This window comes from Monodelphis domestica, chromosome 8, assembly GCF_027887165.1.
Source record: "Monodelphis domestica isolate mMonDom1 chromosome 8, mMonDom1.pri, whole genome shotgun sequence".
Lineage (NCBI taxonomy): Eukaryota > Metazoa > Chordata > Mammalia > Didelphimorphia > Didelphidae > Monodelphis > Monodelphis domestica.
Window position 1 is genome coordinate 64,978,642 of NC_077234.1, and position 27,661 is coordinate 65,006,302.

At 39.7% G+C, this 27,661-nt stretch overlaps 1 protein-coding gene across 3 annotated transcripts in view; it reads left to right on the forward strand.

Moving 5' to 3' along the window:
* Positions 1-7,958: 7,958 nt before the first annotated feature.
* The window catches only part of AP1S3 (adaptor related protein complex 1 subunit sigma 3), an 84,312-nt gene continuing 64,609 nt past the window's right edge, over positions 7,959-27,661 (forward strand). Inside the window, exon 1 of one of the 3 annotated variants that reach the window (XM_007502197.3) lies at positions 7,959-8,192. In XM_007502197.3, the coding sequence (XP_007502259.1) occupies positions 8,007-8,192 (186 nt within the window). In that variant the 5' untranslated portion in view covers positions 7,959-8,006. The other 2 variants (XM_016425286.2, XM_016425285.2) reach the window with 2 other exon arrangements.

Here is a 27,661-nt window from a genome sequence, read left to right on the forward strand (position 1 = left end):
CTGGATTTGAACTCAGGAAGATGAGTCTTCTGGACTCTGACACTATCCACTGTACCACCCACCTGCCCTACACAATTTATATGGTTTGCCAAAATTCACAACTTCTCACTGTGAAAGATATTATACATTTTACATATTTTATAAAAATAAAGATATTATAAGTATTATAAAAGGAATAATAGAAAGCTGCTAGGATTGCTGCCTGATTTTGACATTAACAGGAAGGAAGTCATGAGCAATATAAAACTGTTTCAGTCAAATATGACCAAGAAGCAGTTGCATCGAATTTTCTTTATTGGTCCTTTCCCTAATTTCTGGAAAGTTTTTCCTGGTTCTTTTGGACTTCTTTATTGCTTCTGTAATTCTTCTTTTACCTATTCATAGCCCTCATGTCCTTGTTCCCACCACCCCTGCCTTCACTATGCTAGCTCCCTTTCAACTGGTATGACATTTCTGTATAATGGACTAAGGAATGTAACTCATACTTGGCTAATCAAATATCAGAAAAATTCATGTGAGCAAAAACCAGAAGTATAGGTGGGCATGCTTGCGTATACACACATACAACACATACACATGTGTGCGCACTCTGGGAAAGACTACGGAATCAAGATAAGGGATCTATTTGTCTCCAGAGCACCCGACAAGGCTTCAGGTTTATGACGGAAACAATAATAAAATATTTAGCTTCCAAAGACTGTCTCAGTTTCCAAATCCTGCTTAATTTCCTAATGTTTAGATATAACTGCTTCAGTTTATTTAGCCTGTTGGCTACTTGGAGATTTCTCGAATTTAGTCAGGAAGTATTTATGAAACCTTGTACAGGAAAGGTGCAAGATATCTTGTGTCTTATGGTTCCTAAAACTCATAGAAGCTGTCATTATTATTTTGCAGGTTCTAAGTGTGGATGTGCCTTTTCCCCTCAATTACATGAAGAAACAATTTTTGACAATTGTTTTCTGACATTCTGACATCTTCCTCTTTCTCAGCCCCCCCAGAAAGTAAGTAGTTTGATAAAGGTAATACCAGTGTATTCATGCAATATTTATTTCCACATTTCTCCATGATAGAAGAGACATACATATCAGTGTTTGTGCTTTTAGTCTGGGATTGACTATGGCACACTTACTTTAGTATGTCCACTCCCCATCACCTCCACATCTCGAGGCTAAGCAGCCCCACTGGACAAAATTGTAAAGGAGAAAAATGTTTTCTTAGGGGTACTTCTTTCATGTACTCTTCTTTCTCCTTATCCTACCTCTTTTGGGTACTCTGTACCCTTGTGATCTCTCCTCTCTTCCAATTTCCAATTGACAAGGGTTTTATAAGCTAATTCCTTGAAAGGTGAAAATAGTTCATAAGGCTTAACAGGAATAGGGTTTAGTTTTGTGGAAGGAACCTAAGAATGACCTCATTCAACTCCTTTATTTTATATATAAAGAAACTAGCATCCAGAAAACTTCAAAGTCACAAAGAGTGAATACTAAGTCCAGAAAATGAACTCGGGTCTTCTGACTCCTCCTTCTCTCCCCACTCTAATAAGCTCCCAAGTTGTCATTGCATTTTAGCAGGAAGAAAATACTGTTGGAATTCCAGGCACCATTCCACAAAATATTGTCCTGCAGAAGCTTACAATCTAGTTGTGGGAGGGATAAGAGTACAAGCCAGGATACCTTTGAAAATATAAATAATGCATGAGAAGCCTTAAGGCAACAAATGATTGAATGCCAAATGAGTATACATTTTGGAGCTGGAAGGAATGTTTTAAATCATCTAATCCTCACTCAGAGGGCAAAGTAATTTGTTCAAACTCGCTTAGATCATTAAGGGCATAATTGAGACCAAAACCTGTGTCTTTAGTCACCCATCAGAAAACAAGCATTTATTAAGAATTCTTCCTCTGCCAAACCCTGGGCTAAGCACTGACAGATATCCTGAAGCTGGTCCAGGGTTCTTTCTACTCTACTGTTGCTGGTAAGTTAGAATTGTAAGTTTCTAGGTAGGAATGTGACCTGTAGCTTATGCATTCTGGGGAAACAATCAGGAAAGGTTGATGAGAAAGAGAATGGCGGAAAGCCCAATGAACTTGGGAGTCAGAAGACCCCATTTGGGCTCTGCCATTCACTCCTGGGCAATTCACTCAATGCCTTCATAGCATCTGACTGCTATCACCTTCTCACAAAATCTCAAAGCTGGACAGGATACTCGAGGACATCTGGCCCAATTCATCTCTGAAGACGAATCCCCTTCTCAACACCTGCCCTGAGCCCCAATGGGCCACTTAGCTTTTGCTTAAAGAATTATCCTGGGGTGGAGGGCTGGAATAGACTGGAATCTGCAAAAAAGTCAATAAAGTTAAAGCTTCCCCTCTTCTTCCTACTTTTGGATGGCAGAGATTTACTTCTACATTTCTATCTGTAAGTAGTTTCTACTTACTGAAAATTTTTATATAAAACCATGACCTGTCCTAATTGCTTTGTGATTCATATCTATCTTCTTAATTGCCCACAGAGGAAAAGCAGAGGGAACTAGTGAACAGCTCGTAGTATGGTTTTAAACAAGACAGATGTGTAAAACTCAGGCTAAAATATCTAGGGTTCCTAGCTTAGGGGCTTTGAGTTGTTATTGTGAAAGAATTTTATTTTTGCTACATAACTTTTGATAAATTTCCCTTTAGCTAAATTTAAACTGGGATCAAGTTCTATGTCCCTCAGGTTGGTAGCTAGTGTGGTTTGGTAAAAGGGAGGATGCTAGACAGTCATGCTGCCTGGCCTTCTACATCCAAGGATCTGACAAGAGTAGTTCTTCCCAGAAGGAGGGCAGAGTGTGGTCTGGAGGCAATTCCTTCTGCCCACCTGATTAAAGGAAGGGACCAGATTTTCCACTTAAGCATCCAAACCTTGCCAGGTAGTACCACCTACTGGGTTAACAGTCTCTTCCACTTCTATTCCACCCTTCACAGAGCTGCCAAAATAATCTCCCTAAGGTTTGGTCAAGTCATTTCCCTGCTAAAAAAGTTTTTCAGTGGCTCCCTACTGTCCCTAGGATAAAATAGGAACTCTTCAGTTTGGTGTATAAACATATACCAAATATAAATATATACATGTCCTCTACAATCTGGTTTCAATCTACACTTTTAGCTCAGTTTAGTATATAAACATACTAAATACAAATATATACATAAATATATATCCTCTACAATCTGGTTTCAACCTACCTTTTTAGTTCAGTTTAGTAGGTAAACATATACTAAATATAAATATATAAAGATACCTATCCTCTACAATATGGTTTCAGCCTACCTTTTTTTTTTTAAATTCCTTACCTTCCATCTTGGAGTCAATACTGTGTATTGGCTCCAAGGCAGAAGAGTGGTAAGGGCTAGGCAATGGGGGTCAAGTGACTTGCCCAGGGTCACACAGCTGGGAAGTGTTGAGGCCAGATTTGAACCTAGGACCTCCCATCTCTAGGTCTGACTCTCAATCCACTGAGCTACCCAGCTGCCCCCTCAGCCTACCTTTTCAGCTCTTAGACCTTTCCCTCGTACACTCACCATCCTGGAAAACTGGATTATTATCTGTTTCCCCAAATTAGCCTTTGTACATTGACAAAAATGTCCCTCAAGCCTAAAAATATACCTGCTTCAAATTTGCTTCTCAGAATTCTTATTTTCTTTCCAGGCTCAGGTGCTACCTTGTCTGGGAAGTCTTTCAGATTCTTCTGTTTGTTAATTTTCACTAATTCCTCAAATGAACTTGCATTTTCTTATTTTTGTACATGTCATGGCCCCAAGCAGAAGACAAATTCCTTGAAGGCAAAAACTGTTTCAACTTAGTCTTTGTATAAACGGAGTCCTTAACACAGCAGATGTCTACTTAATGCATGTTTGTTGAACTGAACTTGAATACATAAAGCTCTGGTTAGGTTTAGGGTAAGAAGAGAAGTAATATGTTATCTCAGGTGCAGAAATACTGAGTCCCCACTCTGTTTACATCCAGAAATGCCAGGGAAACGTACACTAGTGGCAATCTTCTGTAACGGACTTTTCCTTACCTTGTGAATTGAGACATAGGGTCAAGAAAAGAAGGAATCGCATCACTGGACAGATTCTCTATTTATTTAACACAGCAAAGAAGTCCATGGATTGGGAGCTGGAAATAGTTTTATTTTCTGTAAGAAATATTTCGTAAACACAGCAACAACAGTATCACTGTTCTTCACACTACCAGATCTGTGTGCTAAGGAGAGCAACATTATGTGGTAAAGATTTTTGCAACCTAAGAAAATATTCTGAACCAGGTACTTTTAAGATTTCTTCCTCATTCCCTCCCCTGCACCTCATGAAATCTGTTCTTTCCTTTAAAACAAATTCAGTTTCTTCTTCATGAAGCCTCTTCTGCTTCCCCTAACTTCTAACTGGCAAGAGTTTAGTAAATGCTTACTGACTGACTTGCCTCCCCAAATTACATTTAATTCATTTCATAATCCATTATGAATACATTCATAGTATATAATACACATTACATATACGTGTAGACACACATATATACAATATCGTTATATGTGATGTCATATAATATGCATATTCTGTATCTACTTATATATGTACATGACACCACTATCAGAATGTAAGTTCAAGGAGGGCAAAGACCATTTCACTTTTCTATTTATTTCAATACTGTTTAACATAATGCCTGGCCCCAGAGCAAGTACTTAAGAAATGATCTTGTTAGGTTGATAACAAAATTCTAATATCATCCACCATAAAATTTTTAGAAACCAAAAATCCAAAGAGGTCAGAGGAACTGCAGACTCATCTGTGTCCTCCACCAAAGCCCTAAACATCGTTGCTTCAATGTCAGCAGAGTTCAAGCTTTAGCATGCTCTACCATGCTTTGACCCCAGGGCAAGTCACTTCACCCCATTTGCCTCAGTTTCTCCATCTGTTAAATGAACTGGAGAAGGAAATAGCCAACCACTCCAGTGTCTCTGCCAAGAAAACCTCAAAGGAGATCATGAAGATTTGGCCACAGCTGAAATGTCTGAACAACAATTATTAGGCTTTAAAGGCTCTGAATATGAGCCTGGTTTTGGCGTCTCTGTCTGTGGTCTGAGGTTCTGTCTAAATGTAGAGAGAGAGAGGTCTATTCTAGCCCATTCTCAGGGTGACAAGTTTTCACCACAGCAACTTTTGAAGAAAATGCACTAAGTTATGGGATCTAAAGCTGAGGATCAAATGAGATAAAGGTGATGTGCTTATTAGCACATAGTGGATGCTTAATAAATGCTTCTTCCCCTCTCCCCTTTCCTCAAATATGTTGGATATACCACTCAGATAAAATGTATTTTTGAAATACTGAAATGTATTTGGGTTAGGATTTATGACCAGCAGTTTAATTAAACGATAAGTAAATTTAACAACTAAAATAATTATTCCTTGATGAATAAAAAAATTCAGTATCAATGGAGGGAAAGAAATCAATTACCAGAATTAGATTATACCTCCATTTTCGATCACAGGGGTTTTTAATCTCAGGTTTGTGAACTTTAAAAAAAATAGCTTGATTTATTGTTTTCCCTTGTAATCCTATGCATTTTATTTTATGCATTTGAAATCCTTATTCTGAGAAGGGGTGCAAGGGTTCCACACACAAAAGGTTAAGATGTCCCCATTTATTGACTGGGCTTCGTTTGGGAATCTTAGCACACTGAATTAGATTAAAAACAAACTCTTAAACTGTCTTAGTATCAATTTTTTTTTTTAATCCTGACCTTTCAACCTTAGAATCAATACTGTGTATTGGTTCCAAGGCAGAAAAGTGCTTAGGACTACACAGTGGAGGTTAAGTGACTTACCTAACATCATACAACTATTGGAAGTATCTAAGGCCGTATTTGAACCCAGAACCTCCCATCTCTAGGCTTGGTTCTCAATTCAGTGGGCAACCTAGCTGCCTCCTTTAGTATCAATTCTAAGAAAGAAGAATGGCAAAGGCTAGGTAATTGGGGATAAGTGACTTGCTCAGGGTCACACACTAGGAAATATTTGCATCCAAACTTGAACCCAGGTCCTTCCAAAATTCCAGACCCTGTACTGCTCCACACTGAATAGATTTAAAAAATATCCAGTGGGGGAAAAAATAAATATGAACACAAAGAATCCTTTAAGCCTCCTGTCTTCGTTAAGTCCTGGTCATCTTTAAACATAAAAATTGGTATTTGTCTATTCACTCATGCAGCCAGACACATCTTGTACCACCTCAATTTTTGACCACTTAAAGATCAATCTCTCCCCTCTTCTTTGGACTATCTGATAGTTTCATTCTCTTCAGCAGCTCTTACACTGAGCTGAGGGAGCTCTGGGGCCAAGCTGCCCATTAAATGATGACACCAAGGCCTGGGAATATCCATATCTTCTGTGTGGGCTGATTTCTTTAACCCATCTTAACATAAACTAAATTTCTCCTGCCACCCTCCCACAGGAGTCTCTGAAGCCACTTTCATGACCTGTTTGTTTTGGTGAATGCCCTGCAAGTGTTAATTAACTATACTTGAACACGGAAAGTGATGAGACATCCGCTTATTTACACAGTGCTTGTTTTTGGAAGGGCCTTCTTCCTGTTTATTATTTTATTAACCCTGAAGAGTCTCAGAGCCACCTTGGGGGAGGCAGAGTGGGCATTATTATTATCCTTAGGTAAGTCATTTGCTCAAGGTTCCATAGTAGATCATCTGAAAATTCAAGGGAGAACCGTCTCTGGGCTTTAATTTCTTCCTCTGCTAAATTAATGGATTGAACCAGAATCAGAGGCTCATAACTTGGGGTCCATGGACCACCCCCCCAAAGGATTTTTAAACCTGGATTGAAATGAAAATTTAATGAAAAATGAATGAATAAAAATTAAATTAATTAAAAATTTAAAAAGGTAAATTTAAAATTTCCCATTTATTTTCACTCCCCACAGATTAAGGCATTTCCTTTGGTTATTGAAAAACACGATTCTGAGAAGGGGGTCCATCACACACACACACACACATCAAGAACTTCAGAGACTTCTTACTTGACCCTTAACCTTTCGCTCTCTGCCTTAGTTTTCTCAACTGTCAAATGGGTATAATAGTGGCACCTGAATCTCAGGATTGTTATGATTTTATATGGAGTATCCCCAAAGTCTTCAGCTTTTGTTTTTTTTTTTAAACTCTCACCTTCCATCTTGGAATCACTACTGTGTATTTGTTTGAAGCCAGTAAGGGCTAGGCAATAATGGTTAAGTGACTTGCCCAGGTAGGAAGTATTTGAGGTCATATTTGAACCCAAGACCTCCTGTCTCTAAGCCTGGCTCTCTATGCACTGGGCAACCCAGCTTCCCCTATCCCATAAATATTAAAGGACCCTTTAAAGTCATTTCCACTAGCCGACCTCCCAGCCCCCTCCCCCCCCTCCCCCCCAAGCCCACACTCTAAAGTGAATTTTACAGTGATGCTGACCACGGAACTCTTCTAACTCAGAAAACTCTGCTGGCCCCCTGTTTAATTAAAAAAAACCAAAACTCTCCCATCTTAGAATCAATATTACTGGGTACTGGTTCCAAGGCACAAGAATGGTAAGGGCTGGGCAACGGGAGGCTAAGTGGCCAGCGAACAAGTTATCTGGGCCAAGTTTGAACCCAGGACTGGCGCCGCCGGGATGTAGTACTGCCCCATCACCATTTAAATGTAAAAGCCTCTGGGCTCTTTGCAGCCCTTCCCCCTCCCGTTCCTTCCCTCTCCTAGCACCTTCCTCTTCCCTCCCCTCCCCCACGGTCCTCTGGGATCCAGGCACCCAGACTCGCCGGCTTTTCCGAATACCCCCTACTTCCGACCTTTACCCTGGCGTGCAGCCCCTCCTCACCCCCTCCTGCCTCCCAGACTGACCTACTTCTAAAGATCTTCGCGCGCGCGTGTGTGTTTGTGTATGTGTGTGTTCGTCCAAACTCCAGCGCTTCGCCCAAGGCCTGGGACAGTAAATGTTTGTTCACGGACTCCCAGATGCAGCCAGGGAATCCCCCTCCGTTCTCTCAGCCTGGGTCCCCAGGAAGCCAAAGGGGGCCGTCTCTTTCCGACTCCCACCTGTGGGATTCCTCCCCGGCCGTCCAGGAGTACCCCGCGAGCAGGGGCCGGCCGGCCGGGAGCCTCGGACTCCCGTCGCCCAGGTACCTGGGCAGGACCGAGGCGAGGAGGTGGAGGTGGTGATGGTGGAGGTGGGGGAGGAGGCGGAGGAGGCGGAGGAAGGGAAGAGGTATCGCGGGGAGGAGTTTGCGAACTTTCAGTTTAAGGGCATTGTGGGAAACAACTATGGTCTGAGAAGGCTTCACCTGTCACCTCTGCAGCCCGTGGCTCCTGGAGGGGCGGCGGCGCGTTCCGCTTCTAGCCCGTCCGGTCCGGCAGCTCGGGCGCCCGAGCCTCGCGAGGCGGTGGGCGGCGGCCTCGGCCCTTGCCAACATGGTAAGTGACGAGACAGGCGGAGCGCGACTGGGAGAGAGGGGGACGCGCTCCGCGCCCGGCGCTCTTCACACTCTCCCTCCCCAGCCACCTGCGGCTCGCTGCGTTGGAAAGCAGGCGCACCCAGGCCAGCGGGAGTCGCGGATCCCCGCTCCGCGAGGCGCACCTGCACCGGGGACACCTGGGCCGGGAGGCTGCGCTCCTGGAGTCCCTCAGGGAGGGAAGCAGGCGCGTATGCTTCCCCGCGGCTGCCTCCAGGGGAGATGTGCCCCAGCCCAGAGGTCAGGGGAACTGGGCACAAAACACCATGCTGTGAGTAGTGAGCTGGAGCCCGGCAGGTAAAGCGGCAACGGATTTGGGTTCAAATCCTGCCCTTCACCACCTGGGGGACATCGGACGACTTGCCCAACTTTTTTGGATCTGTAAAACGAGAGTTGGACTGTATGGCTTGTAAGAGTTTACAGCTATGGAGAAATTAGTGAGAGGTGGATGGCCTGCGCAGCACCACACTCACTTTCTCCATCACTGAGTAGGCTTCCTGGAGAGCTGGTTTAGGAAGAAGCTGGGGCGAGTTCTATCACGGTACAGGGTACTGAAAGAATGACCGGGCGCCCGAATTTCTCCTCTGATGAGAGAGAACTTTGACTCCCCAAGGAGCAAAGTTTGGTCTGCACCTAGGAAAATCACCTGGCTGCAGGCTTCCTGAAGCTTTGTGTCACCACTGCGCTTCCTGCTTATGGATCAGCTCTGCCCACCCCCCTCACATTTAGAATGTGAATAATAAATAATCCCCTGCCTTAAATTTCCCTGATAATTGGGCTGTCTGCCTCCTGTCTGGACCTAGGCTGAATTTAAAGCACAGCTTTTTGTGAGTGGAGGGAGATCTTGAATGGATTTATGCTGATTTGAAAAAAAAAATGCTTCCATAAAGACAAGTTATTGTCTTTCTTGACTTTTAATTAGGGGTAGCTTCGAGAGGCCTGGCTCGATGGCCCCGGGGAGTCCCCCCTGCCGGGCCTGGAATCTGAAGGGAGGGAATTTCTATGCCAGCCTCTTGTCTTTAGTAGCTCTGAGACTCTGGGCAAGTCACCGAACCTCGGTTTGCCTTCATTCCCTGGAGAAGAAAATGGCAAACCACGCGAGTATCTTTGCCGAGAAAAAATTCTATGGCCAACATTGTCTGTTAGGGTTTATGGGGCCAGGAAGGATTGGAAAGGGCTGAGTTCAAAAGAAGTGGGCCAGAAATGGTCATAGGAGTCCCTCGTGGCCCAAGAGGTCCTTCAATCCCAGGGAGTCTCCTGAAGGGTCAGTTTCTTTTGTCTGTTGACTAGTTTGCTCCTGTCTTCAGAATTCTCAATTCTGTCCCATTCCTTTTCTCCTTTAGACAGTCCAAAGAGTATCCAGGATGTACTTATCCATAGTTCCTTGTTTTTAAACAAACATTTAATCATTGATTTCTAATGGCACAAGTAGCCTAAGAACTTTTTTATGTGCTCCTGGATCCTGTGGATGGAAGCAAGTTTGAAGCTAGTTCAGGGATTTCTTTGGTTTTCCAATGATAAACTCTAGGTGGAGAGTCACCCTCGTTCTGGGCATTAGTCCTTAAAACCTTCCTGAAAACCTTTGCTTTTGATAGGCTATTGAGGTGGTGATCTTAGAGGTTATCTAGCTCCTCATTTGACAGAAACTGGAGCCTATTGACATTTCAATGACTTGCTCAAGATCATAAAAGTAATAAGAAGCAGAGCAGAAATTGGCACTCAAGTCTTCTGCCTCCACATATGGGAGACTTCACTGTATCACACTTTCTCCTTAAGGAATGCAGAAAGTTTGGAAGCTTGGATAAATCTGGGCAACAATTATTGTTGTTCAGCTGAGTCCAACTCTGTGACCCCATCTGGGGTTTTCTTTTATTCCTTTTTTGAAAAAGGGCAAACAGGGTTAAGTGACTTGTCGCATAGTTAGGAAGTATTTGAAGTCATATTTGCACCCAGCTCCTCTCAATCCCAAGCCCAACACTTATTTACTGTACCACCTTCCCATTTGGCTTTTTTAATTGAAAATTTTTAATTAATTAAGAATATTTTTCCTTGGTTACATAATTCATGTTCTTTCTCTCCCTTCCTCCTCCCTCCCCTGTAACCAACACCCAATTCCACTGGGTTTTACATGTGTCATGGATCAAGACCTATTTCCATATAATTAATATTCACATTAAGGTGATCATTTAGAGTCTACATCCCCAATCATATCCCCATCAACCCATGTGATCAAGCAGTTGTTTTTCTTCTGTGTTTCTACTCCCACAGTTCTTCCTCTGAATGTGGATAGTGCCCTTCCTACTAGATCCCTCAGAATTGTCCTGGATCATTGCATTGCTGCTAGTAGAGAAGTCCATTACATTCAATTGTACCACAGTGTATCAGTTTCTTTGTATAATGTTCTCCTGGTTCTGCTCCTTTCACTCTGCTTCAATTCCTGGAGGTTGTTCCAGGCTCCATGGAATTCTTCCAGTTCATTATTACTTTGAGCACAATAGTATTCCATCACCAACATATACACAATTTGTTCATCCATTCCCCAATGGAAGGGCATCCCCTCATTTTCCAATTTTTGGCCACCACAAAGAGTGCAGCTATGAATATTCTTGTACAGGTCTTTTTACTTATTATGTCTTTGGGGTACAAACCCAACAGTGCTATGGCTGGATCAAAGGGCTGACAGTCTTTTAGCGCCCTTTGGGCATAGTTCCAAATTGCCCTCCAGAATGGTTAGATCCACCAACAATGCATCAATGTCCATTTGGGGTTTTCTTGACAGAGATGCTGGAGTGCTTTGCCATTTCCTTTTCCAGTTCATTTTACAGATGAGGAAAATAAGGCAAATGATATGATTAAGTGATTTGGCCAAGGTCACCTAATTGCCTGAGGCTAGACAATTGAACTCTGGAAGATGAGTCTTCTTGATTCCAGGCCTGGCACTCTATCCATCCATTGTGCCACCTAGCTACCCCCAACAATTCTTAGCTTAGTACAAACGCATTAGGTATGCTTTGGGAAACTTTGAGGGAAAATTAATTTTTAAAGACTTGTTTTATAAACAGAAGAAAATCCAATTGGAAGAGTCCTTTTTAAAGTGAAAACCCTTCAGTTTTAGAAATCCAGTTTTCATATTGCATATGATTTATGTAAAATAAGGTACCTCTATGTTAAAAAGGAGAGAGAATTATTTCTTTTAAGGCATTTAAGGCTCGAATCTAATGAAATATAAATCCCCATATTTAAACATGAATGCATTTATTTATAAGAACTCATATTCACTTTAAGCAGTGTTCATGCACTGCTCTAGGTAATTCGCAGTTGTATTTCCCACATTGACAGTAATTCAGTTTTATTCCAAAAATGTTTCTGAGGTAGGAAAATCACCACCTTCCACGAAAATACTATTAGAGTTGCCAGGGGAAACCAGACTATCAATCTGTGGATATTTTCCTACTTTAGTTTATTTTCAAAATCTGAAACTGTAGTGTACATTACCAAAATGTGGAGAGGGTTTATTTTTACTTTATTAGGGAAATGTGAGTTTTGATCAGAATATATGAAATTCTAAGATATTGCTCTCCAAATGGTTTTTTCATGTACAGATAATCTTGAATGATTATGCTGGCTGCTTTTTGGGTATACCTGGGATGCTAATAATGTGACTTATTTAAGAGCTGGTTCTCTGAAAAATTTTTTAATGGTTGTCAGCAAATCCTTTCTGGCACTCACGGCATCCTAGAAGGTTAGTTCTAACCTTCTGTGGCTCCATCCAGTGGCCTAACTGACTTGTAGATTATGGTTTAAACTAAGGTCAAGGCAATATTAATATAGTAGTATAATGAGTTCCTTCTTTCTCTGATATCTGGTAATGGCTGTTTGCCAGGAAATGCAATGTGATACAGAAGAGGGGAGGCAGGGAAGGGAGGTGACCTCTGCTCTTGGAGGTATTCGGCTGATGTGAGGGGAAGTTTGGCCTTCAGCATTCATTTCCCACAGGTGTAAAAACACCAACACATGATTGATTGATTGATTTGTGTATCCCCTCTGTCTTGATATCCACATCTGAGATCATGTTACTCTGTTCATTTCTATGTACAGGGCTCTGCAATGTTAACAATTTGTATATGGTATCTTAGTAACAGCGGGGAGCATTCTTTAGGGAATTCCTAGGAACTAGGAAATGTTCTAAAAATGGAATATGTCTATATGGTAGTTATGATGTTCATTTTTGTCTGGCCGTATAAATTCTTTTACTGTATAAGTAGATGGAAAGAAATGAACTTATCACCTCCATCTTCCCACTGACAGATAAATAAGTAAACAAAATCCTTTGAATTTTTCCAAAGGATTTTCCCATCTTTTGACATATTTCTACACACTAATCAATCTTTCAGTTTTATTTTGTTTGTCTTGTTGCAAGAAGCTACCCCATAAACTCAATAAACTTTTTTATAGGTTGCATCTTACCTTGCGTGGTGGCAGCAGTGGTGGTGAATGTTGCTGGGGGTGCATCCTTTTTTCCTTTTTCTCATAGTTTTATGTATTCCTAATCTAGTTTTTTTTTTTTTTGACATGGCCTTTCCATGGTGTTCTCTGTTTTTTTTTTCAATCAGCCTATGCATTTATTTACCTCATGTCAACTTGGAAAAACAGAACTACTACAGTAGTCAGAAAAACCAAGTCTTTAATCAGGAAAGAGATAGGTCCAGTATAATCTGCCACTATCACAGAGCCAAGCACTAAAAACTACAGTCAAAACCATGAGGCTCTGGGGACAGTATCTTTAGGAAAATCAACGGGCTAGAAGATTCTCCAAAGAATAATAGAACTTGGGGATCCTATATACCTTTTGGGGAAGTCAGGACATCAAAACTACACTAAGTGGTTGTAAGGAGGCTTGGGAAAGAGGCTGTAACCAGAGGCTGGGATATCTGGGAGTGGTCTACTACATTGGATACTAAAAGGATGGTTCCTGCACAGGTGTTGGTCTTGGGAAGGGATCTCTGATACAAGAAACTTCTAAGACTAAAAGGGTTCTTAATATATTTGATTAGGTCTACTAGCCCCACCTAAGCTGGGATCATCAAGTACTTTTAAGGTCTGTTCTTCAGTCTGAAATGAGTGAATCTGGGACTTCCCTCAATGTGAGATCTCTTGGGACAAGGACAAACTTGGTGTCTCCAGATCTCATTAACACTCATAGAAGTTTCTCTTAAATCATATATAAAATGACAGACTTCTTCCAAATAATCCCATTTACATTTCAGGGTTAGTGAAACTTAATTGTTGTGCAATTTTGTTAGTACTAAGGTAAATTAAGATCAGCTAGATGTAATACATTTTGGTTAATAAATGGACATTATTTTCTTTGAGACTATTGAAATGTTACTTCCATTTTTTCTAATTCCAAAGATTTCCCTGTATTCTGAAATAGCATCCTCTAGTGGTCTATGAAGCTTGGAGAAGATGGTAGAAAGAAGTATGATCACATTATTTACCTTTCCAAAGATAAACTTAAAATTGGATATAGTCAGTACAAATCTTTCTAAGTTTGTGTTGGGGATGAAGCATCATTTTAATTTTTTGTTTCAGATCTCATGGTTATTTGTATTCAGCAGAAGAACTGACTGTTTAGGTTTAGAGTAAAATTTATGTTACATTGAGATTCGATCCTTCTCTCAAAGTTTTACTATGGGCTGATTACTAAAGAAATCACAAAGATAGCACTCTAAAGGACAGTATATCTTTCCCAAACTGTTGAAGCACACTGAGAGAGTTGTTAATTTTTCAATCTCAACTATTCCCTTTCCAATATATTGTTCACACAGCTGCCAGATTAATCTTTCTTATGTATATGTCTAACTGCTCCACTCACTGAGCAAAAAAATTTTCAGTAGTTCCTGATTTAAAAAAAAATCATTTTATTCTTGTCTTTTGTCTTTATATAGTTATTTCCACACCACCAACTTTCCATTGTGAAAAAGTAAAAGAGAAAAAAATCATTCAATGTAGAACCTTTGTTGTATTCAACAAAGGTTCTACATTGGTTGACTTATATAATATTATTAAGAAATAATATTATTAAGAAATAATATTATAATAGAGTTGTTATAATGTTTATATGTGTAGCTATGGGAAATACTTTGCCATAATGGTAACCTACACACCTCTCAACATGAGGGAGAAGGTAGAATTCTTTTTTTCTTCCAGTCTTTGTTTATTACTCCAAGTTAATTTCTCTCTTATGATGTTAATTTCATTGTAGTAGCCAATCAGTATATTGTATTCTCTTGATTCTGCTTACTTAACTGTATCAGTTCATTGGATTTGCTCTATATTTTTCTAAATCGCTTTCATTCATCATTACTTCACAATAATACTTCCCCCCCCCCCCAAACTCTTAACCTTCCTTCTTATAGTTGATATTAAGTATCAGTTCCAAGGTATAATAGCTGGGCAGTGGGCATTAAGTGGCTTGTCCAGGGTCACCCAGCAAGGAAGTGTCTGAGGCCACATTTGGACCCAGGTCCTCCCACCTCTAAACCTGGCTCTCAATCCATTGAGCCACCTCCCTGTTCCATGGGACCTTCTTAAAGTAGTGCTTCCTCAGGCAGTAGATAACCACTTTGTTTCTTGTGTTTTCACAAAGTGTTTATTTGGAATACCATGTTCTGTTAGACTTTTATTTCTGTCTTTGGCCTCACTGTTGATTAATGAGTCAAAAGGATGAATGGATAGATAGATGGTTTAATTACTTTTCTCTCAAAGTAGAGAATTGAAATCTGGAATGGTTATACTCTTTCACAGCTCCACCAACAATCATTGCATCCATGTACCTGTTTCCAACATTGACTACATTCATCTTTTTTTCCCCCTCCATCTCTGAAGCTTTGCATGGAGCTCTTTTTAACCTATGTGTTCTTTATGTTTAATATGTTGGAACATGTTTCTCATAGTCATTTGTAGTTGGAATTTATCTTTTTGCAAATTTCATGTGTTTTGACTATTTATTGAAAAATGGCATTTGGTGCTATATATGTGTTTTTTTAAATTTTTTTTTATCTAAAAGTTTTTCCATGGTTACATGATTCGTATTCTTTACTTCACCTCTCCCAGAGCTGACAATCAATTCCACTAGGTTATACATATATTATCACTCAATTTGGTGCTATATATTTGCATCAATTTTTTAAATATATATTTTTTAAACCCTTACCTTCTGTGTTGGAATCAATACTGGGTATTGGCTCCAAGGCCGAAGAGTGGTAAGGGCTAGGCAATGGCAGTTAAGTGACTTGCCCTCACACAGATAGGAAGTGTCTGAGGCCAGATTTTAACCTATGACTTCCCATCTCTAGACCTGGATCTCAATCCACTGAGCTATCCAGTTGCCCCCCAATTTTATATATGTTTTAGCAACAGTTCTTAAAGTGTCGTCTGATAAGAGCCACCAAGATCTTTTTATAGGGTCCACAAAGTCAAAATGATTTTCATAATCTTACTAAGATTTTATTTGCCTACTAAAATATTCCCTTTTCCAGTTACACATCTATATGGATAAGAGTGCTACGACTGAGCCAGGTAGCCCTGAGTTCAAATTTGGCCTTGGACACTTAATAAGTATGTGACCCTGGGCAAGCCATTTAACCATGTTTACCTTAGTTTCTTCATCTGTCAAAGGAGCTGGAGAAGGAAATGGCAAACCACTCCTGTATCTTTGCCAAGAAAACCCCAAATGGGGCCATGAAAAGTCAGACTCTATTGAAGTGACTGAACAACAATAATCTGTGCGAGATTGAATTTTCTTTGTATGTTTAAACCAAAACATCACAATGAATAAAATGCAAAGGCAGATACAAGGATCCAGCAGTCTTCCATTAAGCCAAACATTATAAAGAAATTTGCAAAAATAAGTAAAACACTGCCATTATAGTCACTAATTTTTTTTTTGTTTTAGAATATTTTTATTAAAAATTATTAGCATGTAAGGAGTTTATTATTTTAAACGAATTAAGATCTGTTTTGAAGGTTTATTCCTAATATTGTAATTATTGATAAATTTTAAGAGCATAAAAGAGTCCTGAAGTCAAACATCTGAGAATCACTGTTTTAGATGTAAAATTTCTCATTGATACTTGAAGGAATCCCATTCCACTCCCTTTTAAACTTTGCATCAAATCCTATTTTCATTGATTTTATTCATGTAAAATCTTTTTTTTTTATTTCATAGTCTAATTGTGTTTTAATCTAGGATCCATATCCCCTGTTAGGTGAAGCATTTTTCCTTTAGATGTAATTGTGAAAGTTAACTTAAATTCTCTTTCTAATAAAAAAAAAGTAATGAGTTTTTTCTATTCAGGATCATCAGCTCCCTGGGGCCTGGAGGATGAAATTCACCTTCTTTACCTTAGAGTTAAAGCATCTGGCTGCAACCTCCCTTTTCTGACTTTTTTCATATATAGTAACTTCTCTTCTGCCTTGGTCAGGGTCCAGCCTCACACTCGACTCCAGGGTTCCCGACAGGTGGAGAATGATCAGTCAAAATAAATAAAATAAAATAAATAATAAACGGAAGACAGCTTAATCATTATGGTCATGGGACTGCTTTGCATCTAACAGCTGCTCTGACATTCCCAGGCCTGGGATTTGTTTCTAAACCAATTTTCTTAAGGGGTATACAAAATCAAAGAGAGAGAAATGGAAAAGTGATACATTAACTTTTAACAAATCACTTGATTAACATTCTATATTTTTGTATTGTGATTAAAGACAGAATAAAGGTTGCACACAAGATAAATGATTTTGTCACAGGTAGCTTGATTTTCTCATTACCCTGTGAGAAGTTTTAAGCTTACAAACAATCAAGGAAAATTACGTATTGCTTTTAATAAAATGGAATAATTAATCAGCAGTTCTTAGAAGACAATTCAACAATCATACCATTGAAGCTGAGGGGTCTGGGAACACTGGTCATTTCTCAGGGTTCTTACTAGGGAGTTTCCCACTGCCAAGTTACTGGTTTGTGAAATTGAGTCACGAGGCATATTGAAGCTTAGTGTACTTGTACTGTACCTGTACATATTGTATGGGCCTCTATGATTTATTTGTCTGCTGGCTTCATGAGAATAGGCTTCTGTGAGTGGGAAAGTTTTGGTCTTGGCCTGTAGCTGCAGTTTTTCTGGGAATTATGTACCTAAGTAAAAGTTAACCCATGATAGTTTTTTTGGGATTGGGTTTAAGGGTCTGATCTTTTGGTGATTGTTTTGGGGAATTACGGTATAGGTGTTTTGCTCTTGCATTATTTCTTTTGAGACTAGGGGGAATAATAATCATGCCAATTCATAGGTAAGGGGCACTGATGAAAGAGGTCATGTAAAGGGGATAGATGTGGGCAGTCACACAGTCACATCTCACCAAGGACCACTCTGTGGTCTCCCCAACTACCACACGTGACTCTGTCAAGGTGTCGTGGTCTGTTGGCTCCTAGCACTCTTCTACTCTCCAATCCAGCCAAATTGGACTGCCACCTGCTTTCTGTATGGAAGGTAGCATGGTGGATAGAATACTGGGCTTGGAATCAGGAAACAAACCTGAGTTCAAATATAGCTTCAGACATTTGCTAGACACCTTGGGACCTTGAACAAGTGGCTTAATCTCTGCTTCAGTATCTTCAGCTATAAAAATTAACTTGTTTCCCTTAACCTCAGCAACATAGAGTTTACATTTCCTTAACTACAAAATGAGAGTATAATAAGAGCACCTGCCTTGCAGGGTTGTTGCAAGGATCAAATGACATTTGTAAAAATTACTTAACATTTACCCATCTTAGAGCCCTTCCTATAGTCTGGAAGCAGAATTAGCTAGAAGCAGATACTCCACTGTGACTTCAAGAGAACCATCTCCTGAACTGAATTCAAGAGATTGAATGTGCTAGTTACAATATGGCCAAGTGGATGGTTGGCTCAGTCATATGGCTAGGAAGTATCTGAGGCAAACTTTGAACTCAAGACTTTCTATTTCTAAATTTGGCTTTCCATCCACTCAATTATCTAGCCATCCCACTATATAAATTATAGCTCCTTTCTTTCCCTCCCTTCTCCTTCCTGCCTCTTGTACCCATTCCCTCTTTGATTCTGCCTTTTAGAAAGAACCCTGACTTGCAGTCTCAGCCTTCTCCTCTGGGAAACCTCTTACTCAGGTTCCCTTACTGTCTCTCATTAAATTTTCCCACAACACTTTGATCCTCATTCTCCCTCCCTCTCCCTCTCCCTCCTGCCACTCTCTTCCGTCCCCCCATCTCTCTCTCTCACACACAATCTCTTTCTATCTCTGTGTCTCTGCCTCTCTCCACCTGCCCCCCATCACACATAACCTTGCATTATACTGATTTATGCATGTCATAGTCCCATTTGGTAGAATGTAAACTTGGAGAAGGCAGAAACTGTAGGATTATAATTAGAGCTAACAAACAGGTTTAGGCCTTGAGGGGCTTTTTAGAGGCTATTTAGTCCAGTTTATTTTATAGATGAGAAACAAACCCAGAGTTAAAATAACTTGCCCAAGGCCACACAAGTAGTGACAGAGACATTCTTAAAGATAATTTTCTCTGAAATGAAAAAGTAACAGTTGTGTAATCAGAGTATGTTTTTAGTAAATGTCAAATTACATATACCTATTGTTGTTTTGTGTCAAATACTTTGTGACCCCATTTTTATGGGGTTTTCTTGGCAAAGATATTGGTGTAGTTTGCCATTTCCTTCTTCAGGGTCCCCATTTTACAGTTGAGGAAACAGATATACTTATTAAAAAGCAACAAATTCAAATGTTATTGCTTCATAAATTAATTACACAAAGGGATTTTGTAGTGACTTTTTTCCTTGTTTAAGTTATTTGATAAACATCTCAAGGTTGATGAAACTACAGTCTAATGTCTTTTTCTTGGCTTTTATTTTTCCATTCCGTCTGAAGTTATGAAGTTCACTCCAGAAGTACTCCTCCTACCTCCCCCCACCTGCTTTATTTCTTCTCTGTTTTTGGGATTGGGTTGGGGAGAAGAAATAGTAAAAGTATTTTTATTTCTTTTTTTCCATCTTCTTAAGTCAAAGAAGAATCAAGAGTAGAGGGAGAAAAATGGATGATAATTTCAATCCCTGGCTTTATTTCATAGTCTTCATTAGTCTTCAGGCTGAAATCAGCCTGGATACAAAGAAAGTTCTACAGTTGAATTTCCTTCCGGAATTAGAATCCTCTGCAGCCATCAGTGGATTAGTAAGCATGTGATAGGATGATTATTCACCCACTTTGCTTCTCAAAGCATTCTTAGAGCTTTTCTATTTCTCTACTTGGATCTCTGATCTCATCAGTCCCTTTACTGACCCATCCATTGCTTTTCTTGTCAGGTGAGATTCTTTTCCCTTTTCTTCCTTAAAGCCTTTCCTAAAAACCTCTTAGCACTTCCCTAAATTTGAGTTGGAAGGGGCCTCAGTTGCTTTCAAACTGAAATACCTGAAAAGTGGATATAGAGTATTTCATCCATACATAAAACAGAGCTTAGCAGGCAGGTGACATAGTATCAAATACAGCATTGTACTTGGGAGTCAAGAAGACCTGAATTCAAAGTTTGCCTTAGGTGCTTGCTCTGTGACTGTAGGCATTTTGCTCACTTCTGAGCCTCAGTTTCCTCATCTATAAAATGAGAGAGTTAGACTGAATGAACTCACAGCTCAATTCTAGCTCAAAATCTATGATCCTGTGATACCCAACAAGTAGTGATCCAGCATTGGCTTGAAAACTTCAGATTGGGAGGACCCCACCTTCTGAGGCAGCCCATTCCATTTTGGGATAACCCCAATTGCTTGGAAATCTTTTGCTTAGATCAATCCTAAATTTGTCTCTGTAGTTGCTACCCATTTTTCTTTTCTTTTTTAAATCCCTTTTTTCCACCTTAGAATCCATACTGTGTACTGGTTTCAAGGTGGAAGAGTGGTAAGGTGTAGGCAATAAATTATTTCCCCAGGGTCACAGGGCTAGGAATGTCTGAGGCCAGATTTAAACTCAGATCTTACTGACTCCAGGTGCTCCCAATCCACTGAGCCACCCAGCTGCCTCCCACTATTCTTTTTTTTCTGGAGTAGGTGGAAGCTGCAGCATAGAAAATTAAATAGGTACCAGAACAACAGTATTCTGTATTATTATTGCCCACCTGTGGGATTGACCTTGCTTCTCCTTTTCTGCCCAGGTAGATTATTGGAAATGTCTCTAGAGGCATAGCTTTGACCTCTCATTTTACAAGCTAAAGAACTTACTGAAAATCCTTCTGGTGAAAAGTGACAAAGCTGGGGATCAATTGGTCAATAAATAAGTACAAGAAGTTTCTTTTCTTGGTAGCACATTCACACTCAGATCTTCTGTGTCCAGATCTAATAACTTGACTCTATTTGGGCCATTTGTTTATAAGCCAAAGTCATAAGTAATAATAGAATCCCACCAGAGTACAAGGAAATCACCAACTTGAAAAAATTAATAGTAGAATGCTTTTGTGAACTGGTTAGCTCTGGTTCTCCAAGTTCCTTAGATTACTTAAAAGAAGGTATTTAAAATTCTGGATCTCTTGCTGCTGTCCTGGGCTCCCTCAGGCAGGCTATTTTCATGATAAGGATCAAATGGCAGCCCAGCATTCTGAAGTATAATAATTTTCATTTTAAGAGCAGGTATGGCAGGAGTGCTTACCACCAGATTAGGAAATACAACTTGATGAGTCTTTTCTTCGTTAAATTCAGTCACAGTCAGTGAAGATTTATTAAGCATCTATTACATATTACATCAATTCTCTTCTTTCCATTCACAGGACCACCACCCTAGTTCACACTCTTATCACCACAAAACTTCTAATTGGCCTCCTTGTTTCTTACTCTCTGCTTGATCCATATACCAGTCAGGGTGATTGTCCTAATCAGAGATCAGATGGATATCATTCCCCAACCTCATAAGTAACAGTGGCTCCCTATTACTTCTAGGACTCAATACAAACTCCTTTGATATTTGAATTCTTCACAACCTAATCTTTAAACACACACACACACACACACACACACACACACACACACAAACACACACACAATCCCCTTTACCTTCTGTCTTAGAATCAATACTGGGTATTGGTTATAAGGCAGAAGAGTGGTAAGGACTAGGCAATGGGGGTTAAGTGACTTGCCCAGGGTCACATAGCTAGGAATTATCTGAGGTCACATTTGAACTCAGGACCTCCCATCTCTAGGTATGGTTCTCAATTCACTTAGCCTCCTAGCTGGCCCCTACAACCTAGTCTTAACTTAATTTTCCAGCATTACATTTCTTTATGTTCTCCATAGCCCAGCCAAAATGGTTTTATTGTTTTTCATGTGCCACTATTTCTGTTCTCCATGCCTTTGTGTTGGCAACTCCTCATGCCTGGAATATTAACCCTCCTCATCTCAACCTCTTAGAACATCAAGTTTCCATAAAGGATCAGGTCAAGCATCAGCTTCTGCATGAAGCCTTTATTTTATTTTATTTTTTTTTTTGCCTGCCTCCGTATCTCCAGGTACTTTGTATATTTATTTATGTACATGTTATCTCCTCTGAGAGAATAATATAAGTTCCTTGGGAGTAGGTACTGTTTGATTTTCATCTTTGTGTCTCCAGCAATTAGCACAACACCTGAAATGTAGGAGGTGCTCAATAAATGCTGGCTGATTGTATTTTTTATCCCTAATACCACCTGAGGTTGTATCAAGATAAATATAGCTTGTATGGAGATAAACATCGTTTCCGGAATAAAGTGATGATGGGAAAAGCTCATCATCTGAAATCTTATTCTCATGGAGACTGATTCATTGAGAATAAGAGTACCCAATACCTGATCATCCTCAGTTCCCCTCTGACTGGAGGCTGGAAGTCAGAACTGTAAAGCCTTTCTTTGTGGAGGGCTCAGAATTCTCCAGCTGACTCTTCGTTTCCCGGCAGCAGCTCTGCTGGGTTTTGACATCAGGACCATGGTGCCCTGTACTAGGTACCATTTGGTGATCCCCCTCTCCCTTTCAGCTTTCTTTTGTATATTCTTGTGGATGGTAAGCTCCTTAAGGGGAGAGACTGCCTTTTCTTATTTTTTTTCTTATTTTTATCCTCAGTGCTTAGCTGAGTGCCTGGCATATAGTAGGAGCTTAAAAAATGTTTATTGATTAAGACTCTTAGTAGCGTTGTGTTCAGTTATGGGTGCCAAATTTTTAGGAAAGATTTTGATAAACTATACAGCATCTTTAGTTGGTAACCAGTTTGGGAGAGTGGTTTGAGTTCATGCCATTTGAGGATCAATAGAAAGAAATGGGGGAATGGGGAAAGGTAGATGGCACAGTGGATACAGAGCCACACCTGGTGTCAGGAGGACCCAGTTCAAATAAGACCCCAGACATTTCTTGCTGTGTGATTCTGGGCAGGTCACTTAATTCCTGATACTTGTATCTTTTCTAAGATAGAAAGTAAGGTGGTTTTTGTTTTGTTTTGTAAAAGAAAGCAAGAAATGAGAACCTTTACCCTGGAGAAGGGAGGACTTAGGAAGTTCAGAGAAGTTTTCTTTTATTATTTAAAGGAGTTGTCATATAGGAAAATTGGTCTTTTGGGCCCCAGGGGATGCCCCTAGAAGCTATAGGTGGAAGGCAACTTCATTAGGAAAAACTTCTTAACAATTAGAGCTCTCTAGAATTAGAATGAACTGCTTCAAAGAGAAAGCTGGTTTCCTCCCATTGTGTGTCTTCAATACTACTTGCCTGGAATGTTGTAGGTGAGATTTATGTTCATTAGGGGTTGGACAACATGTCCTCTGAAGCCTCTTCCTTTGAAATTTTATAATCCAGTGTTACTTTGTCTTCCCATTTTTCTTTGAATTCTTCATATTCATCATTTGTAGTACATTTAATATTCTATTTCATTCATATATCACAATTGATTCAGTGACCTTAAGCAGTGGATACATGGTTTCTAAGTTATCAAAAAGAGTGCAGTTACACATAGTTTTGTACATTTTTCTTTTTCACTCATCTATAAACTGCCGGGAGGGAGAGATAAGCCTCACATGGGGATCACTGGATAAAAGTATGAGGAATGTTGTAAATCTTGTTGTATAATTCCACATTGCTTAGTAAGATGATTGGACCTTTCATAGCGCTGCCACCCATGAATTACATGCTTATTGTCCCACAGCCTCAACAACATAGAGTAATTTAGTCGTTTGCTGTCTTTATCAGGTTAGAAGACACAAAAGCATGGCCTGAGTGGGCATCATATGGTGCAAGCTGATAACCTCAGTGTCCCCTTATAAGATTTTTAGTAATTTTGATCATTTTCAGATGGTTTTCATACTACATTTTTCTTTTGACAGTTTCTCATTCATATCCACTTGGGTCATTTGACTAATCAGCCTGATCCATTTGGTTGCATGACTGATTGATTATTCCCATTTATTTCACCTTGGATGGAGAATATCTTTATTAATTAAGGTCATTGAATAGCCTTATATTATGAACCTTGAACTTAATGCATGTGTTTAATAAATATTTGTTAAATTAAAATTAATTGGAAAAAATAAACAAATATCTCATGCAATATTATTAGCAAAGAAAAGATATTATATAGAATGACATTACAATTGAACCCACAAAATAATGGAAGCCTGCTAAGGGATGAGAGAGAAAAGATAAGGAACTGACATTCCTAAAAATACCTTAAGAGGAAAGGCTGTCTTCAAAGGACAAGAACATAGCTTCTTATCTACCTACTCCATTTGTATGTCTTCTCAGTAGCCACATGTCAGTAAAACGTAAGCTCCTTGACCAGGGGCTCTTCATTTTTGTTTTCTTCATTTTTCCCTTAGTTTAGTGCCTGACACAAACTGGGAGCTCATTAAAGGCTTGTTGAATTGGATCTGATACTCTACCCCAAGGTGCTATTCTCATTCCATTTCTCTGGAAGAAGCACTTAGAAAAGTAAGACTCTCTAGGGACTGGGAAGAATTCTGCTTACTCTTACTCTTCTTTTTTTTTTAGGATGTAGTCTCCTGATGGTCTACACTGCTGGAGTATTCTTGTTATTAACAGGCTCAGATACTTGCACAGTTACCCCTTTTACCATTTCAGCTTCTCTATAAGCCAGTATATTTATTTATTAAGCCTTCAGCCAAGTATTCCTAGGCATAGATAGAACATTGAGCTTGGAATCAGGAAGACTTGTCTTCATGAATTCCAATCCAGCCTCAAGATACTTATGTCAATCTTGAAAAAACAGACAACTCCCAGAGTAGTCATTTAAAAACAGGTTTCTTAGTCAGGTGAGGGAGACTAATGTAATTGAAAACACCACCTAGGACCACTGCCTTGTGATGACTACAGTCTCAGGAAAGACATACAGTTCTATAATTACTGTGGATTTCCACTTAACTGCAGAACTCAGGGATCCTTATACATTTAGGGAGTGCAAGAGGCTGGGTAACAAATTGCTTATGTAATCTGAGGCTAGAGTGGTGGGCTAGTCCAATAGGAGAGACGAAGGAGAAAAATACTTAATTTTGTTGTTTTAGCTAATCCTGTCTAGGGTGATGGAAGGGTAATATAGTTAAGTATTTTATTACTTTATTTATGCAGGGCTAAGAGGTAATTCCAGGAGCTAGGGAAACTATTCAATCAATTCAGTCTTTTAAGTTTCTTTGTTTTAACCTCTTTTGAGTATTAGTAATGGGATTAATTAAAAAGATGTTGTCCTCTGGAGGACTTAGCTTCTTGAATTCAAGTTTAGCTTCCAGATGCTTACTAGCCAGTTGACCCTGGGCAAATCACTTAACTCAATTTGCCCGAGTTCCTCCTCTGTAAAATGAGCCTCTGAGAAGGAAATGCAAACCAGTCTCGCATCTCTGCAAGGACACCCAAAATAGGATCATGAAGGATCAGACTGAAATGACTGAAGAACAATAAACATTCCTATACTTTTAGGCATGTTTGGGTACTGTTTGCTTAGCTTGGGATGCTACCCAGAATCCTAGAAATAACTCTTGCGTGGATATACCAGAGGAATGGCAGTGATCTTCATGAATGTTTCAAGGATATTACGTGTTGGCCAATTGGCATTTATTAAGTATTTACTGTATGTGAGGCTCTGGACTAAATACTGATGATATAAAGATAAAAACCAAGCCATCTATACCCTCAAGGGACTTCTATTCTAAAGGAGGAACTCACAGGTCCTCATATGATATGGAATGCATGCAAAGTAATTTTGGGAAGCATTGCCCTCAGTAAGGATTCTTGTAAGTGGTGCTTGAGCCCAGTCTTGAAGGAAAACAGGGATCCTGAGAGGTAGAGTTGAAAAGAGGATGCATCACAGGCCATCCCAGGAAGGAAAGACACTTTAGAGGCTTGGGAGACCAGAAATTGACTGTTTAATGTGTTCCATAGTGAGTAAGTCAGTATGGCTGGAATTCAGATTTTGAGGAGGCAAAGAGTGTAAGAAGACCACAACGGTTAGGGAGGGACCCAGTTATGAAGAACTTTATATGCCAAAAAAAGAAGAATATTTTATTGGTCCTGGAGGCAATAGGGAAATTGCTGATGTTTATTGAGTAGAGGTTGGGGAGAAAAACTTGATCAGAATTGTTTTTAAGGAAAATAATTGTTTTCGATGTGGAAGGTAGATTGGAGTATGGAGAAATTTGAAGCAAGGAGAGTGTTGCAATAATTGAGGATGAGGACTTCAACTAGCATGGTGACTGAATGGATAGGAGGTGACATTTGAGAGATGTTGTGAAATTAGAAATAACAAGATTGGTCAACTGATTGGGTTTATGGGATGAGTTTGAGTGAGGAGATCGAGGATGATATCATAGTTGCAAACCTGGGTGACTAGCAGAATGTTGATGCTCAGAAGAGAGGAGGGGGGGCGGGGTGAGGGGTAAGACTTGAGTCTTGTTTTGGACATGGTGAGTTTGAAATGCCTCTGGGATATTCGGTTTGACATTTCCCATTGGCAGTTTTATTAGAAGAACCTGCAAATAGAGTAGCCTGTGGAGACAACATATTCAGATAATCTCAATAATCCCTTTTACTGATTTTTCCCAGACAGGAACTCCACCAAGAATTCAAAAGTCAAATAATGACTAAATTGGTTACGAATTGGTCTTGCCTACTGTATAATTGAAAATCTGTTACCTTGAAAAAAGATCTACATTTCCCAGGAGCCCACTGACTTCCTGTCATTATGTACTTCCTGTAGATAGGGGATATTAGGTGGGGACGTGGAAGGTCCCACCTCTTTACTTCCTGTCCTGAGCTTGGTGGTGGTAAGGTGGATGTTTTAACTGGCTGATGTGAATCTTAAAAACTACTCAGACTATACTTTAGAAGATTTTATTTAGCTATTTCCTTATTGTAACAATGGAGCTTCTTGGTCTAACAAGAATCAAGAATGTATTGGGAACTTTTAAAATTACTCCATCCTAATTAGACATACTTTAGGGGAAGATAAAGTTGTAAACTCCTGATTGAACAATAAAGGTACTTAACTCATACCTTATAGTGAAGCTAGAACATTAAACTAGGTCTATTTTTAGATCTAATACAAAAAGGTGTTAAGTACCTGTAAAGGTTAAATTAGTCACAAAAAGGTCAAGTAACTCACAAAGCGTGAACTTAACAAAGAAGTGTGAAGTATCTCAGAAGATATAATCTTACCAGAGAAGGTAAGAACTAAAGAGTGGTGAGAACTAGAATGGGCAGTCCTGGAAAAAAGAGTCTACTATGATTGGTAGACATAAAAATTTAGGGGAGGTGACATAAGAGAAAATCCTCTTTAAAAGAAGGCTAAAAGTCAGTTCAAGAGAAGATTCTGAACTCAGTTCAGGAGATTGAGTTCAGTGGAGGACTGGAACCCAGTTTGGAGTCAGTCTCATGGTGAGTGATAAGACTGACTCCCTTACCCTTAGGCTCAGGGAGGCCACTTTGGCCAAGGACTTTAACTCCTGCCTGGCTCAGCCTGAGCCAGAGCAGTTTAAGTTAATTAATTAATTCTTTCTCTCTCTCTCTTTCCTTTTTTTCCTTTCCTTAATTCCATTTTTCTAT